This window comes from Paroedura picta, chromosome 5 (assembly GCF_049243985.1).
Source record: "Paroedura picta isolate Pp20150507F chromosome 5, Ppicta_v3.0, whole genome shotgun sequence".
NCBI lineage: Eukaryota > Metazoa > Chordata > Lepidosauria > Squamata > Gekkonidae > Paroedura > Paroedura picta.
In genome coordinates, this window is record NC_135373.1 from 108,160,918 (window position 1) to 108,177,104 (window position 16,187).

Consider the following 16,187-nt stretch of genomic DNA (forward strand, 5'->3'; position numbering starts at 1 on the left):
CTGGTTTAATGATGCCAGTCAGTGTGAGGCTGTAGCTGGAGTGCTGGGCGTTGACCAAAGAGGCACAGCTTCAAATCCCCACTATGAAGATCACCGAGTGACTCTGAGCCTGTCATTAATTCTCTGCCTAAACTAGCTCCAAGAGCCTCTTGTGGCGCAGATTGGTAAGGCAGCAGACATGCAGCCTGAAGCTCTGCCCATGAGGCCGGGAGTTTAATCCCAGCAGCCAGCTCAAAGTTGACTCAGCCTTCCATCCTTCCGAGGTTGGTAAAATGAGGACCCAGCTTGCTGGGGGGTAAACGGTAATGACTGGGGAAGGCACTGGCAAACCACCCCGTATTGAGTCTGCCATGAAAACGCTAGAGGGCGTCACCCCAAGGGGCAGACATGACCTGGTGCTTGCACAGGGGATACCCTTACCTTTAAACATAAGGGATTTGACGACAACATCACACAAAATGATTGGAAGAATATTATGTGAGCCACTTCTTTCTTTGAATTCAGATAAGTGTAACAAAGTAATACAGAAGTAAAGAAATTAGCACTCTCCAGTTCTTGGCTGAGCATTCCCTGCAGAGCAGCTAGGCACTGGGTAATATGATTGTACACATTTTTAAAACACATATTACTTTAGTTTCTTTCTGTACCCAATACAAAATTGCCTTTTTAACTCCTATGACTGCCATAAGGTAACAGAGTCAGAACAAAATGTTCCCGAAGAACTCGTATGAATGCAAAGGGACTTTTGCAGGGGACTAATCATCCATAGGTTTTCTCCTAAAAATTTGTTCTTGGTCTTTTTGCTTGTTTGTTTGCCTTCTCTCATTGTCAGAAGTTTTTCAGACTAGAAGAAGCCCATCTGTAGAGGAAAGCCTGGCGGAGAAGGTGCTTGTAGGTAATAATACACTGCACCCATACCATAACTCTTCTGCCAGTCCTCTTTTGGAAATGTTTCCTGCCCCATTTAAGACATATGATTGCTGATAAGTGGGCCTGTCTTCAGAGAAAGGGGTTGAGAAGTTGGCCTTTGAAAATCAAATCCTTTGAGCTAAGCCACACCCCTTAACTCTCTTCTGCTAAGGGTTCTTTCAAGGGAGGAAGACTTCTTGAATTTGGAATGACAGGCTTTGATTGAGACGGGCTTTCTCTGAGAGGAAAAAAACTCTTTCTTTGTTGAAGAAAGTCTGCCTTTTGTCAAAGGGGGACTTGGTAGAAGAAACGTCATAGGAACTGGCTCATCCGATGAAAGTCACAGGATCCAACCCATGGTTGCACGTGTTCGGAAACTCAGGAGACCAAAGGGGGAAAGGAAATATATCACCATTCCTTCATCCATCTCCTTTTCTTTTTGAACAGGCCCAGCAGCACATCACGTCCGACCGCACAGGGAGTCACCGTCGACAGCAAGCGTACATCGCCCCAACAATTGCTCAGGCACCATATTCCTTCCCACACAACAGCCCCAGCCACGGTACGGTCCATCCTCACCTGGCGGCAGCCGCAGCTGCTCACCTCCCCACGCAACCTCATCTCTACACGTACACTGCGCCCGCTGCCTTGGGCTCCACAGGCACCGTGGCCCATCTGGTGGCTTCCCAAGGTTCCGCTCGGCACGCCGTGCAGCACACTACGTACCCAGCCAGCATCGTCCACCAGGTCCCTGTCAGCATGGGTCCTCGTGTCCTTCCGTCTCCCACCATCCACCCGAGCCAGTATCAGGCTCAGTTCGCCCACCAGACCTATATCAGTGCGTCTCCAGCCTCAGTCTACACTGGATACCCCCTGAGCCCCACCAAGGTCAACCAGTACCCTTACATCTAAACACTGGAGTGAGAAAAAGGACACGGCACACACTGAGGGGAGCGAGGCTGGTTTTATACTGAAGAGAATAAACAGGACAACGGACAATGCGTCGGGGAGGCTCAAAACGAAACTTGAACAAAGGAGACTGAGTAAAGCAATGAGAGAGAGAGAGAGAGAGAAAGAAAGAGAGAAGAAGGCAAAGAGAAAAGGAGATACCTGTTGTACACGTTTTATTTTGAAAAAAATGAAAAAGGATAAAAAGAACGAAACACAAAAACACAAAAAAAACATTCTGCACCAGACTCAATGGTGGGAGAAGCAGAAGGGCCACCGTTCCCCGGTCCTGGGGTGGTGGTGTTTTTTTTAAAAAAAATAACTTCATCGATAGACTTCTACAGATTATTTTCATCTGGTTACAGGAGACTACGTTTAGGAATTTGCTGTCAAACCTCCTAATACACAGTTTCATAGGTGTTTGAGTATATATATTTTTAATTCAACCAAGAAGCATACGAATTAGGGATTTATCCAGAACTTCAAAAGGGTTGTCATCTTGTCATTGCATTGGTGGTCGTAACCCAAAGTGGAAAAAAAAAGAAAAAGAAATGCAAAGTCTGATCTTTTTTCCTGGAAGAAAGACTGAAAGATGAACAGGAAAGGAATGGGGCGGGAGAGGGAATGAAATGTTCCCGCTCTCTCAGTGCCGGGTTTATTCTGAGCAGGAAAATGCCGTGGGTTAAGCCAGGGACAATAAGGATATTTGTTCTTACTTTGAGCACCCTGGATAAATCCCTGAGCAATGTTGTTCCTTAAGAAAAGTCTTTAATAATGTACAATAGAATCTCATCTTCCTAACTCGGAAACACTTTTTTTTTCTTTCTCTCTTTCTTTCTTTGGATAACCCCTTAACCCCTCACCATTCTTCAGTCCAGTCCTAACATTTCCTGCTCTGCGGCATAAGTGCACATGACAGCCCACGCCCGTAGCAAAAACATCACAGAGCATGACGTTATGCTGACATCGCAGTGGCATGTGCACAATGTTGCGAGCAGATAACACAACCACAAAATGTTTAGGATTGGGCCGTTAGCGTTAGGAGTAGAAGAGGATCTAGCTGGCCCTTGGTAGAATGTAGCACTATACCATACATGCACCCTTTTTTCCTACTTTGTGTTGAACTCCAATGATACCAATAGACTATTCCTCAATGTGATTGCACAAAAAAAAGTGATATAACATAGGCATGTAACAAATGTGATTGTCCAGGTATATATGTATGTGTGTGTGTGTGAGAGAGAGAGAAAGAGAGAGAGAGTGTGTGTGTGTGTGTGCGTGCACACATGTGTGCGCTGATGCTGCCTTCTCTTGTGGTGTGGTCCTCAGCACAGCCATTGCAAACTGTCACAGTCTTAGTTTTACATCATTCCCTTGTAGTGCCTTACCAAACTACAGTTGCGGTTTTAAGGGTTTACTTCCACTGGTACTCCTAGAAACTGGTCGAGGCTGGTTGAAATTTTAATCTCAGCTCTTCTTCTTCTTCTTCTGTTTTCTTTTCATGCTCTACGCGGTTACTTCTGTGCTTTAATTTTTATATGGTTTGTCTTGGGTAAGTTCTCAGAGTTGGGGGAGGGAGAGCAGCTGTAGAATTTGGCTGCGATATTTTAAAAAAATGGGCGGGCTAGGGTTGCCAGCTCTGGGTTGGGAAATACCTGGAGATTTTGGGAGTAGAGCTATGAATGGGCAGGATTTGGGGTGGGGAGGGACCTCCATGGAATATAATGCAATGGAGTCCCCCCTCCAAAGCAGCCATGTTCTCCAGGGGAACCAATCTCTTTAGTCTGGAAATGAGTTATAATTCCAGGAGATTCCCCAAGTCCCGCCCGGCATCCCTGTGGTAAACCTAGGGAGGTCTTCTGGGGATGGAAATGACTGGACTGGTTCTTGGGGCTGTAAAGTAGCTTTCCAAATATTTACGTTTTGCTGATGGGCTTATTGGTTCGTTTTCCCATTTTGATGCTCTTAGCTTTCCCCCAAAAAGAGCCTCTTGTGGCGCAGAGTGGTAAGGCAGCAGTCTGAAAGCTTTGCCCATGAGGCTGGGAGTTCTATCCCAGCAGCCGGCTCAAGGTTGACTCAGCCTTCCATCCTTCCGAGGTCGGTCAAATGAGTACCCAGCTTGCTCTTGCTGGGGGGTAAACGGTAATGACTGGAGAAGGCACTGGCAAACAACCCCGTATTGAGTCTACCAGGAAAACGCTAGAGGGCGTCACCCCAAGGGTCAGACATGACCCGGTGCTTGCACAGGGGATACCTTTACCTTTTACCTAGCTTCCCCCATATTTATTTGCAGTTTTGAATCAGGGTTAGGGTGGAGGAGAGCTCCCAAGTGTGCTTTGGATCAGAAATACACTTAGTACCTCATGTTAAATTGTGGATGGGGGTGGGGAGAGGATTACCTTGGAATGACGATACAGTTTCACTTGACTGCTTTCAGTGGAGAAAAGAAAGAAGATGGAGGGACAGAATTCATTCTAGAGAGCATCTATCTCAGGTTTGCGCCAGAAGTTGTTCCGAACTTCTTCAGAAGTTCCTCAGGAGAAGCGCTTGCACTGGCACCTGAGCAGGTGGGGCAGTTGCCTGAGGCCCAGCATGACCTTAAACCAGACTACATTACCTTTGGTGGGAGGCTTAATCACCAAGCAGAATTGATGCAATCCCTTTGTGGTCCACTGCATATGATAACTGGACCTAGGCCTGACTTGGAATCATGATCAAACTCATTACAGTTTAACTGGTTTATTTCCTGCCACATCTCATTCCTGTTGTGTTTTGTTTTTTTTAAAAAAAAAGAACCACAAACAACAAAAATCAGTCTTCAGATTTGCCAGGCTCCATCTCCTCAGCTCCAAATAGACTGAATTGTCTTGTTTTTGAAAACAGGTTTCCAAATAGAATCTTGCATATTATGGAAAAAGCTAGAGGGTTGGTGGGAAATCTTACCACAGCACTAATACCAGTGGCTGCTTCTGCTCTGGCAGTGTTTATTATTTCCCTGTGGCGACTAATGTGCATTGGTGGTCAGCGGCCTGTCATGAAACTGGACCTGTACCTGCGTAGCCTCTCAGTACCACTACAGCTGTATTTGTGACTTCGGAAAAGGAGCGCTCAGGCCGTTGGGTAAGATGTTGGGATTTGGCAGGTCAATCGACTGAGAGAAGAGAGATGGATCTCAGGGGTGGTTAAAGGGAAAAGGTTTATCAAGAGGTAAGTTGACAAGAAAGGCAAGCACAGTTGTAATATCCGGAGGTGAATGCGTAACGCCTCCCCTGGAAGAAGGATGAGTTGCCCCTATAGATTTTTCTTTTCTTTTTTTGGATCCCCATTTATTTCCTCTGGCGAATCCTCAAACAAAGCCAGCTCCATTTCCTGTTTTCAAATTGAGCACCATTTTATCTTTCTGTTTCTTCCCTTCTCCCCCTACACACTCCTCTGCTGTTTCGTTAGTATTTGCACCTTACATCCCTATCCCCCCGAAGAAAACCCCTTCTGGTTGTTCACTCCCTTCAAGGAATCCCCCGTTCTCTCGATGTGATGCCCTTCATTCTTCCCCTGCCTCACCTCTTCTAGGATGGAAGCTTCATGCTGCTCGAAAGGAAGGATATTGTTTTGTGGTTGTTGTGTTATTGTTGTTAATTTTAATGTGTAATAATTATATTTTGCTCTTGGTTTTAATTGCACACGCATTCCTGAGTCTTATTATTACTTAATAGCTTATGGAGTGTTCATTACGTAGGATTTTTTTTTTCTGCGTCACGGCCGATGCATCGTCGTTTTACAGCAAAAGAGGGGTGTTCTGGTTGAGAAGTGTGTCTAGATCACACAAGCGAGCAGCAGCCAACCTGTTAATATACTATGACGTACCTTTGCGACTTCTGATATCTTCACGTGATAGCCCTTGCATTCAGAAGTGTGCTTTGAACAAAAGAAAAGGCCCAAGCACATCAACTCCTAGCCTCAGAAGAGGATGGATATTGAGATGGCGGAGATAATTTGACCGTACGTTGTATCTCTATCTGTTGACACGAGGCTGTGGAATCCAATAGGAGCCTCAACACCACATAGATTTAGGCTGAAGGCTTCACAGCCTCACATAAAGCACAAAGCACTGAGTACGGGTAGCTAGCCTTCCCACTTAAGGAACCCAATGGGATGCTCTCTTGTTGACAACCAAGACCAATGTCATTTACGATGCCAATAAAAGAGAGAGCCCAGTCTAGGCACTGGAGTGATTGGCTAATTAAAATGGAAGAACTCTGAAACCCAATAAAAGATGTAGCAGTGCATTGTTCTGTCCTTTCTTTCATGGTTCAAGATTAAAGACTTCATACTGCAGCCAGAATAATTTGTGTTTCCTTCTTCCCAAAGTATGCATTGTTGTTGTTTTTTTCTGTATAATTAACACTTGCAAATGTTTGTGATGTTTTAAAGTTTCGTTTCTGGTACAAAATGATGGCATTTAGTTTTTTAGATCAAAAAGGAGCTCCACCCTTGTGTTTTGTACTACAAACGCAAGAGTGATTGTTTTCCAATTATTGAGCATTATCTGGCAGAGCCCCATGTTGGCACTTTTGATGAGTTAATCCCAGTTGGTTTCACAGGAATGTACGTGGCTGGCAGACTAGTGGCGAGAAAGGGATACAGGGTTGGTTTTAATTTTCACACAGATGTGTTTAGTTCACTTTCTGGGTATGCATGTGCACCTCTTTATCCCCCCCCCCCCCAAGACAGGATGATTCTAGTTATATGGGAGCAAGGGACTAAGGAGTTGTGATGTGAAGACAAGTCAATGCATTGAGGATGCAGCAATCTTTCTTTTTCTTTAGCTGTATTGGAAACAGAACAGCTCTCTGACTGTAGATGCTAACAAGGCCCGGAGTCAGAGGATGGGTTAGTACAGAGAAAAGTGGAGGACAAGCATGTAGGTAAATAATGCGTCCGCAGAAGGACTGTGCGGACATTGTGTTAACATACACTCGTAAGAGCCAAAGTGGGATTGGGGTCTCTGGCCCTGCATGTCACCCTGTGTAGAAGCAGAATGTCTGGACATACAAAGGGTAGTACTTAGAGACGTTTGGGTGTTATGCCGAGTGTGTGTAGGGTGGGCAAGATGATACCATCCGTGGGCATAATTGTGTTCCAGTCCATCAATCCTGACCCTTGGCTTAGAAAAAAATTGAAGCTTCCCTCCGGTGTTAAGGGGCCTTCTTTGAACTATGGGGCTCTTCTCCAGCAGAAAAGCTTCTCAAGTTTGAGGGAAGCCCCTTTAGGCTTTAAATTCCTATGAGGCCAATGGTAAGATCCACACCACTGCTGAAGAGCAAGAGACCCAAAGTGTGCTTTTCTTGACCATCTTTGAAAACCTAAGCACTTTGGTGTACTAGACATGAAGGAGAGTAAGGATCAAAGCACCATGACGGCATAAAACTGCAGCAGCAGCCGGTGAACAGCTGAGCTTTCCAGGGGTCAGTGGGATTGAAAAAAAATGATAACACTGTGGTTTTTGTTGGAGTGCCCATTGGAGCTCTTCGAATACTCCGGGAGGGGAGGGGAGGAGACAGTTGGCTAGTGGTAGTTGCAACTGATAAATGGAAACTGCTCTGGCTTCCAGGAGGTAGTGGCCTATAAAATGAATTTGACCATTATGGCAGTGCTTGTTTTGATGATGACAACACAGGGAAATGGTAAGCGCTTTCATGCCTTGCAGTCTTCTGGTGCTGGAAGGGGATAGAGATGGTTAGACACTTCCCTATTTTGTGTAGTTCATGACAGACTGTAATCCTACTAGCAATTCAAAATGGCGATGCGCAGTGGAAGAGACATTTGGACAATTCGGTCAGCCAAATGCTCTTGTTTTGAAGTTTTACTCTTTCATCTGTTAACAGGACTAATGCTGTGATCCTAAACAGAGTTACACCCTTCAAACTCCATTGAAGTCAGGGGAATTATAAGGGAGCAATTCTGTTGGGCTGTTAATGTTTTTAGACACACCCCACACACTCACCCTTATTCTAGTTGTGTGGTGTAAACAACAAAAGGATACTTTTGGCTCCCATCGTTTCATTTTGTGTATTCTTTGGCATGAAAAGAATCACAAGTAAAACTTATTTTGTTCCTGAACCAAAGAAAATCTAACACAAGACAAATTGAGTTTCTAAATTAGAGAGTGCCCCTACCCATGAAATAATTCAGTCACTTTCCCCAACTTTTTGGCTATCTTTCCATTGAGCCACACTTATCGTTATTCTTCAAAAATGAAGAAATGAGCTGAGGGAATTCAGGCATACTTGCTATATATCAAAGGAAGGGGGGAAGACAAAAGTTTATACTTACTGGATTGTTTTCAACAGAAATCAATGAAAACATGTTTTCCTTGGCAGTGACACAGTGTAGGAATACAGCCCACTCCCCACTGAGGCAAAGCTTCTGTTAAGTTCCTGGTGACTCTGAATCTATCTTCCTGGTGTTTTGTTTATCTAACATGAGAATCTAATGCATCAGTAGTCCGTGTTCCGTCTCCACAAGCTGGGTCAAACTCAGCCCAATGCTGGATAATTAAGCATAAAGTTATGCAACTGCAGAAGAACTAAATAAAATGCTCAACCACCAGCCCCATTAAAAAAAAAAGATAATAAGTTCCCAGGGAATCAAATCCTGTTTACTTGAGCAAGGACTGAATAAAGTTTCTTCCTTCTGAGAGTTTACCGTAGGAAGAAAAAGTCCTATTTTTTACTCTACCAAAACTAAGACTGGCCTCCCGATGATCTGTATAAAGTTCATGCAGAGAAACTTGTGTGAAATGTCTTCTTTTATTCTGAAAAACCTTGTGAAAGGACAGAGTTTCCGGAATGGCTCTCTGTTTTGAGTTCTTCTTCAGACACGGTCTAATATTATTCCACAGAAATCCACTGGAGCACAGGTGCATGCTGCAGCAAATAAGTCTCCTAAGTTCACATAGATTGATAAAGATTCATTTTGTGGAACAACTCATAATATTGGACCTTGTCTGAAGAAGAATTCAAAACAGAGAGCCACTCTGGAAAGTCTGTCCTTTCACAGGGTTTATCAGAATAAAAGAAGACATTTTATACAAGTTTCTCTGCATTAATTTTATTCATGTTGATGTTTAGAGCCAACACAGGTTCTTGTTTTGGTTGCTTGTTGCACTGTGTTCTCCTGAATTTTTTGTCTCCAGATGGTGTGTAATATCTATTCTTATGGTACCCTCCTCCAAGTTTTCATCCTACATCTGAGCTTTTAGGGCAGTATGTTTGTACCCTATAATCTCATTCAGTAGATGGGGAGATTGGCTCCTCCAGTGGCAGCCTGGTTACCTTTCCGATGCAATATTGGCCTTTGCATCTGTAGCGAGGGAAACAACATAGCTTGACTGAACCATCTATATTGTTCCTTAGTGCCAGTGGGATTGCAAGTAAGCAAGTTACAACTTGGCCCCCAAGTGTCAATCAAATAGAACAAAGAACACTTCCCCCAATGGGAACCGGGCTGAACTTCTGTTCTATAATAATATCAATTGGGGTTATTGCGTTCCAGGTTAGACTGCCCCCAGTGCTGGGCTATGAATGCTCACTGGAGATATAGCCTTCTGAGTAAACCACTATGCTGTAGCATCTTTCGTGAGTGGCTGGAATTTACTGTAATTTTTTTAATGTGTTGTCATTGTAAGATTTGGATTAGGGTTGCCAGGTTCCCTCTGGCCACTGGCAGGGGGTGGTGGTGGGGTAGGGTTGCCAGATCCAGGTCAAGAAACTCCTGGATATTTGGGAATGGAACCGGGGGAGGACAGGGACATCGGTGAGATACAATGTCACAATGTCTAAAACATACATTTTCTCCAGCAGAATTGATCTCTTTAGTCTGAAAATGAGCAGAAATTCTGGGGGAACCCCTGATCCCACCAGGAGGCTGGCATCCCTAAGAAGAGTTTATATCAGCTACCAAATTAATTGGACCTCTTCTTGACAATATTTACCCTTACTGGACATGCGGAATGCAGAGGGGATGTCCCTATTGGAGTGCTTATGTATCCGCAGGATATGGGCATTGTTTCAAGATAAGTTCCTATCTGGGCTGGCAAAAGAGCACTACTAGTGAATGTAAACCATCTTTCATGGCAGAAGGAAACACGTAGCACAGGTGTCTTTTTGAGCGGTTGATTAGTACATGTCCCCAGGAGCTTCTGATATGTTGAATACAGCAAATAAAAGTGAAACTCGAGTTCCTAGTGTACGGGTTAGTATTGTCTTTCCAGTTTTATCAGTGCTGCTACACCAGACACTTCGTGTGTATAGTAAGAGAAACATTTTATTTTTGTCTTTTGCTTCATCTAGTTGAAAGGCAATACTAAAGGCATATTTTCCCCAAATATGATATTTTTACTGCACGGATTAATATTGTGACATCAGTAATCCTAAACTGTTGAAGGGGATGCTTGTCAATTCACACAAATAGTTGTGTGTGAATGGTAGGGGTTCTTTCATTCGTTTTTTCTTCAGACAGAGGTGGAGCAAAGCTGCTGAAACAAACCAAGGATAATTGTAATTTAAATTTCTTACCTGTACCTTGAGGGAGGGGGATGAAGGAGAAGATCGGAGGTATCACTTTGGCCATTTTCTTACTGCTACCCCATATACACCTGTAACAGCTTACTTTCACACCTGATGCAAACAAAATCTTAACTGGTCTTTAGGACACACAGCCAAGGATTTCCTAAGGTGCTGAGATGAAGCTGAGGATCAGATATTTTTTAAAAACATAAAAATTCAGTAAATGGTGAGAAAGTTCAAAATACTTTAAACTGGAATTCTAATTAGAAAGTATATGCATTGGCCATCTATTGCATTTTTTATTTTGCGTTTGGGGTTGTTGGTTTTTTGCTCATTTGTTATAGTTCTAGAGAAGATTGTGTGTTCTAGAGCAGTGGTCCCCAATCCCCATTCTGGGGACTGGTACTGGGCCGCGGCTTCTCCTTGTCCTCCTCCCCGGCTGCTGCCTCGGGGGCTGCCCTGCCACTCTGCCGCAGGCTCATCTTTGGTGCTTTCTAGTGGCCACCATGGCTGGGGCTCCCCCTTGGTGTGGGACTGCGCAGCTGCTGCTGGCAGCACCCCCCAGCAGGCGGTGGGAATTCAGGGGCGCTGGTGGGAAAGCAAGTGGAGCAGGGGTTCAGGTGGCAGTGCCGTCCCTCCGCAAAAGACTACCCCCCCCCACGCCTCAGTAAAACTGTCAAGCATTGACCGGTCCCCGATGATAAAAAGGTTGGGGACCACTGTTCTAGAGGTTTCTAGAGCCCGTTGACTCCATTGGAAGCAAACCCACCTGATCAGGATTCAGAATTATGGTTGGTCTGACCTGTATTCAAGAATTCTGGCAGTATATTTTGTTTTATAAATAAAGAAGGATTGAAAAAAAAGTATCTTAGAAATACTGTGACCTAATGGCAATAATTACCTCAAACGTGGGCATTCATCTTGGTTTTAGCCTTTTTAAAAACAAACATGTAGCCAGTTTGAATTTGGGATTAAAAAAAAAATTATACTGTCTATATGGGCAGGAAAAAAAATGTCTACCCCTGGTCATTGTTGCTTGAGTGATTCTTTAAAAGTGATGAAACCAAGGATTCAATTACTCTTTTATGTTTTTTTAAATTAATTGTAATGTTAAAATGCACATGTAATTATATATGTTCATAGCTACTGTAAAATGCTTCGGCCTTCTCAAAGGTGTTTAATGAATCACATTTTAAACCAATATGAACTGAACAATAGACTGTGGCTACTTAAAATATTTCTGGCTACATTTTCTTAGTGATAGCGTTTTATAGTTTACATTTAAACTGGTACTTTCTAACGATAAATGTTCTGTTTTTTGACTATATCTTCAGAATTTCTGCTATCCCTTTACGTTTTCATTTTGCCCTTTAAGGGGAAAAAAACCCTAATAGTGTGTCTTCAGTATGTATATTCTGTTCTGAGATATAACATAGTATTAGAAAGTCAGATCAGATGAAACAATTCCAAAGTTGAGGGGGTAAAAAAAAAATCACTCCATGCATGATGAAAATACAGCAAATAGAATCTAAAACCTGACCTATTTATTTTTTAAGTTTAAAAAAAAAACACTTTGGGATGAATCAGGAAGCACAACAATTCCTATCTATTCTGCCTAAGATCCTAACTTAAACAGAAATATCTGTGTGACAAAAACAAAAGGATATTCAGAACAAGAGGTGTGGCTGTGACTCAGGGCAAGATCTCACAGAGAGAGATTGTTGTGTGTTTATGAGTGCTATAATCATGTAATGTGGAAATCATGTTCCTTGAAGGATCTTGTGGATAATGGCAATCATGGATCATAAGGTGCACCTTTGAAAATCTCAGAAGCACTGCACTTGGGATGGCTCATTCCATATCCCCAGTATCAGTCATTTGGTAACTAGACATGTGGAAAACTCTTAGGGCATGAATACTCAGTTGCGCCTACGCGCATGTCAGGAATACTGCACTCCCATGTGCAGTAGAGAAGGCTGTTTAGGAAACTCAGAATAAAGCTGTTATTTCCCAAGACAGTAGGTCCATGGATTGCTTTGGGCGATAATGAGAGGCAGAGTTATAATTTGGTTTTTGTGTGGTTTTATTCTCTCTAGATCAAGTTTTTAACTTATCACTCTGGATCCACTTTGAGTCCCTAAATTAAATTATGAAGAATTTGACCTGCTCCTTGTACATTTAATTTGCCTGCTAGCCAATGAACAGTATGGTAGATGCTGTTTCCGTATTACTGATTGTAGTATATTATGTGTTTGGATGTAAATTGGGGGGGGGGGTGTTGTGTGTGTGTTACTTTCTTTTAGTCCTGCTTAAATGTATTTATGGTGTTTTTTTCCTTACCGTCAAGTAACCAATGAATATATATACGGAAATGTTGTGCTAAGCAAAGACAATAAATTGGCACAAACAAGATTTCTGTCTGAAGAGCTGAGCTTCACTGTGGAGCTGACAATCTCAGCAAAATTCCTTGTCTTTTTCATGAGTTACTACTAGGGAAAGGGAGCAAAACATTGGTGTTAAGCCCTGATTATTTTTATTGCGTTCAATGGGACTCCCCCAGCCCCCTTAGAACATCCATTGAAAGCCATGGTCTTCACACGAAAGCTCACATGACCAAAGTGATAACTTAGCATATGGCTGAGTCACCATTTTGAAAGCCAAATGGAAGGCTTGCTTCGAGGGTAGGTCTTAAAAGAACAGGAAGAGGTTGGTTCCAATGGGCCTTAGTCACAAGAGCAACTAAATCTTGAATTGTCCTTAACAACCCTCTTCTACCTTCTATATCAAACGTAGGCCTGGAAATATCGGCTTGTTCCAACATAGGAACTATGGACTTGTTTAGTAAGCCTGGGTTTAGAGTTTATACAGCACAAAAGGGTTTGTTTAAAATATAACCATTCCACATTCTACAGAATCAGTAGGGTTACCTATAACACCCCTATTCCTCATGAGTAGGATCTCCTAGGCTTTGGCATAGGCGCCACACTTCCCGTTGTTTTCTCGGTTGAGTTTGAATATTTCTACTTTGAGCGATGTTTCCATGGCGATTCTAAGGCCCAGCCATTTGAGGTACAGAAAGGATCTCCTCGACTCTTCTTGCTTCACCAGCTAATTAAATACATGAGGCATTTCTCTGTGCCAAAATTTTACACAGACAGAATTGGAATGTATAAACTGTAAATTTGATACCAAAACCAGATTCTTTTTATTCAAAAGAGGAAGACAATAGCTTTATTAGAAAGGGGAGAAAGAAAGGACTATCTTGGCAGTCTGTATTGTGGTAGTTAAAGAATACAAACAAGGGGAGGCATTTGTGAATATCTGGATCCTTTTGAAACATAACTGAAGGAATGTTCTATACTTGCATATTGCCCATAAATACAATATAATATGCATGGGAAAGGAGAACATATACTTCATGCAATTGGGGGGGGGGGGGTTAAAGAAAAGAGAGTGCAAAAATCTCAACAATTTCCCATCATTTCCCAAGTACAAAGAAACATCTCTCCATTCTGTCACCTGAGCGATACCTTGAAGTGTCTTGTTTTCTATACACAAAATCATCTCAGTTCAAAGCCCCCACGAAAGCCCTGATTGGTTGTATTCTTTCACTGTATGGTTCCGTATTAAGAGTGTTAATCCATGTTAAAACTTCGTGAAAATTATTGTGTACAACAGTATTTTCTTGTGTACTTTTCCCCCATGTGAATTGTCCCCTTTTTTCTTTTCTTTTCTTTTTTCTTTTCTTTTTTTTAATTATAATTATTATTATTAATATTATTATTATTATTTTTCCTTCTGGTAATGTCTTTGAAAAAAAAGCAGAAACGAAACTGATGTGTTGTAGAATTATATGTAACCTATCCTTAGTCACATATTATAGGTATGTTATAAGAATGGATATTTTACTTGGCTTTAGAATGTTTTACAAAAAAAAAAATCCTAATTCTTAACCAATCAAGTTCTTGCTACTAAAAAAAAAATTGCTTGTGTTTCTCATCATGACGTTGTGTGCTTCTAATTAATAATCATTTTCGTTGTAGAAAAATGGAGTGAATTTATATTAGACTTGAAAACTAATAATAGCATTGTAAATTTATGAGATGATTTTAACAGAAAAAAACCTTATAGAAGAATATAGTTATTTTAATTGTAATATTACTAACTGTAGGGTGAGAAAGGGGATCCCATTGTGGTGAACTATGTTATAGCTTGTTATTCACAGTTTCTTTTTGATCATTTTTTCGGTCTCTGAGGTGAAACGAGTTATTAATCAGAATTTGTAAACTCACATATGCATATTGTATATGTGTAGAAATGTAATCACACTTTGTCTTGGAATTACATTAAACTGTTTTGAGTCACTGCACAGCCTGCTTGTCCTTTAACTGGCATGGATATGGCCTAACTTCCAAGGAGGACTTACCTTTATCGTCTTCGGATGTCTTACTATATGGTTGCTGGGTTTCTTTTTAAAATATGTCTGACCATTTTTTAAGTCAAACCATATCCACCCCAGCATACTACGGTGTGAGGGAGGTGAAGAAATAGCTGATAATGTATCATAATTGACACGGAATCAGTGATTCTTGAACGTATTTAATGTAAATAATCTACTTTTTTAAAAAGTCATGGACAATAACCACTTTTCTGTGCCTCATGACCTCCTTTTCAGAACTGCTAAAGGCAAGAAGAGGTGGTTTTCATACACTGCTCTTCAGTAGCTGAAGGAGTCTCAAAGCAATTTAACATCACTGACCTTCTCCCCACAACAGGCACCCTGTGAGATAGGTAAGGTTGAGAAAGCTCTGAGAGAACTATCATGGCCCAAGGTGACCCAACTGGCTGCATGTGGAAGAGTGGGGAATCAAACCCAGTTCTCCAGATAAGAGTTTGCCTCTCTAAACCACCACACCATGCTGGCTTTTCAAGGTTCAAGTGAAAGAGACAGAGAGACTGGACAGGTGATGAGGCAGCGGCTAATCTCCTCTTTCAGACATAAAAGCTATCCGTTCATTCTTCACAGGTTTCACCCCCCACCAATCATTTTGCTGCCTCAGATGCTTCAGAAAGATAATCTGTTCGCTTGCTATTCCATCCTCTGCTCTGCCCCACTCCTGCTTGCCAAGGGTAAATATTTTGCTGGTGTCTGGGGGGGGGGGGGGGTCTGGGTCCCCTACTAGGGTTGCCAACTGTGGGCTTGGAAATTTTATGGGTGGAACCTGGAGACAGTGGAATTTGGAGAGGAAAAGATCTCAGTGTGGTATAATACCATAGAGTCCACTCTCCAAAGTGGCCATTTTCTCCAGGGGAACTGGTTGTAGATTAATTGGAGTAGTCTCCAAGTGCCATTTAGGACTACTATCAGTTTCTTTGGCTTCAGCTAGAGTAGGGAGGGAGTTCTGCCTTTATTGGTCTCCTCTTCCTCTCTTCAGGCTACTCCTGCCAGGTTCCTGTTCTCCCTTTCTACAAGTGCTTGGGGAAAGAGCCAGCCTGTTGTTTTCTTTGGCTGCCGGGGCTTATTTAGCTCACAGAAGCCTGTACAATCTCTATCCATTGACCTTGCGAGGCTTCTTGATCTGATGAAATTTCAATTTCTATCCCAGCCAGTCTGGAGTGATCCTTTGCAGGCTACCACCAGTCGGCATCAAATAACCTGAGCTCCTCAAAGGCCTCAGGTAGGCATTTAGATTGGGTGTCATCTCAGGCCTGACTGTTCCCTCATCCTTTCTAGTTCCAAGGGGCCAGGGTGAACCACCAGAA

At 42.5% G+C, this 16,187-nt stretch overlaps 1 protein-coding gene across 3 annotated transcripts in view; it reads left to right on the forward strand.

The window, feature by feature from the left end:
* Window positions 1–14,793, forward strand: part of HIPK2 (homeodomain interacting protein kinase 2) — a 185,887-nt gene extending 171,094 nt beyond the window's left edge. For all 3 annotated transcript variants that reach the window (XM_077339791.1, XM_077339792.1, XM_077339790.1), the window contains exon 15: window positions 1,357–14,793. In XM_077339791.1, the coding sequence (XP_077195906.1) occupies window positions 1,357–1,821 (465 nt within the window). In that variant the 3' untranslated portion in view covers window positions 1,822–14,793. The remainder of the gene's footprint in view (window positions 1–1,356) is intronic.
* The last annotated feature ends 1,394 nt before the right edge of the window (window positions 14,794–16,187 follow it).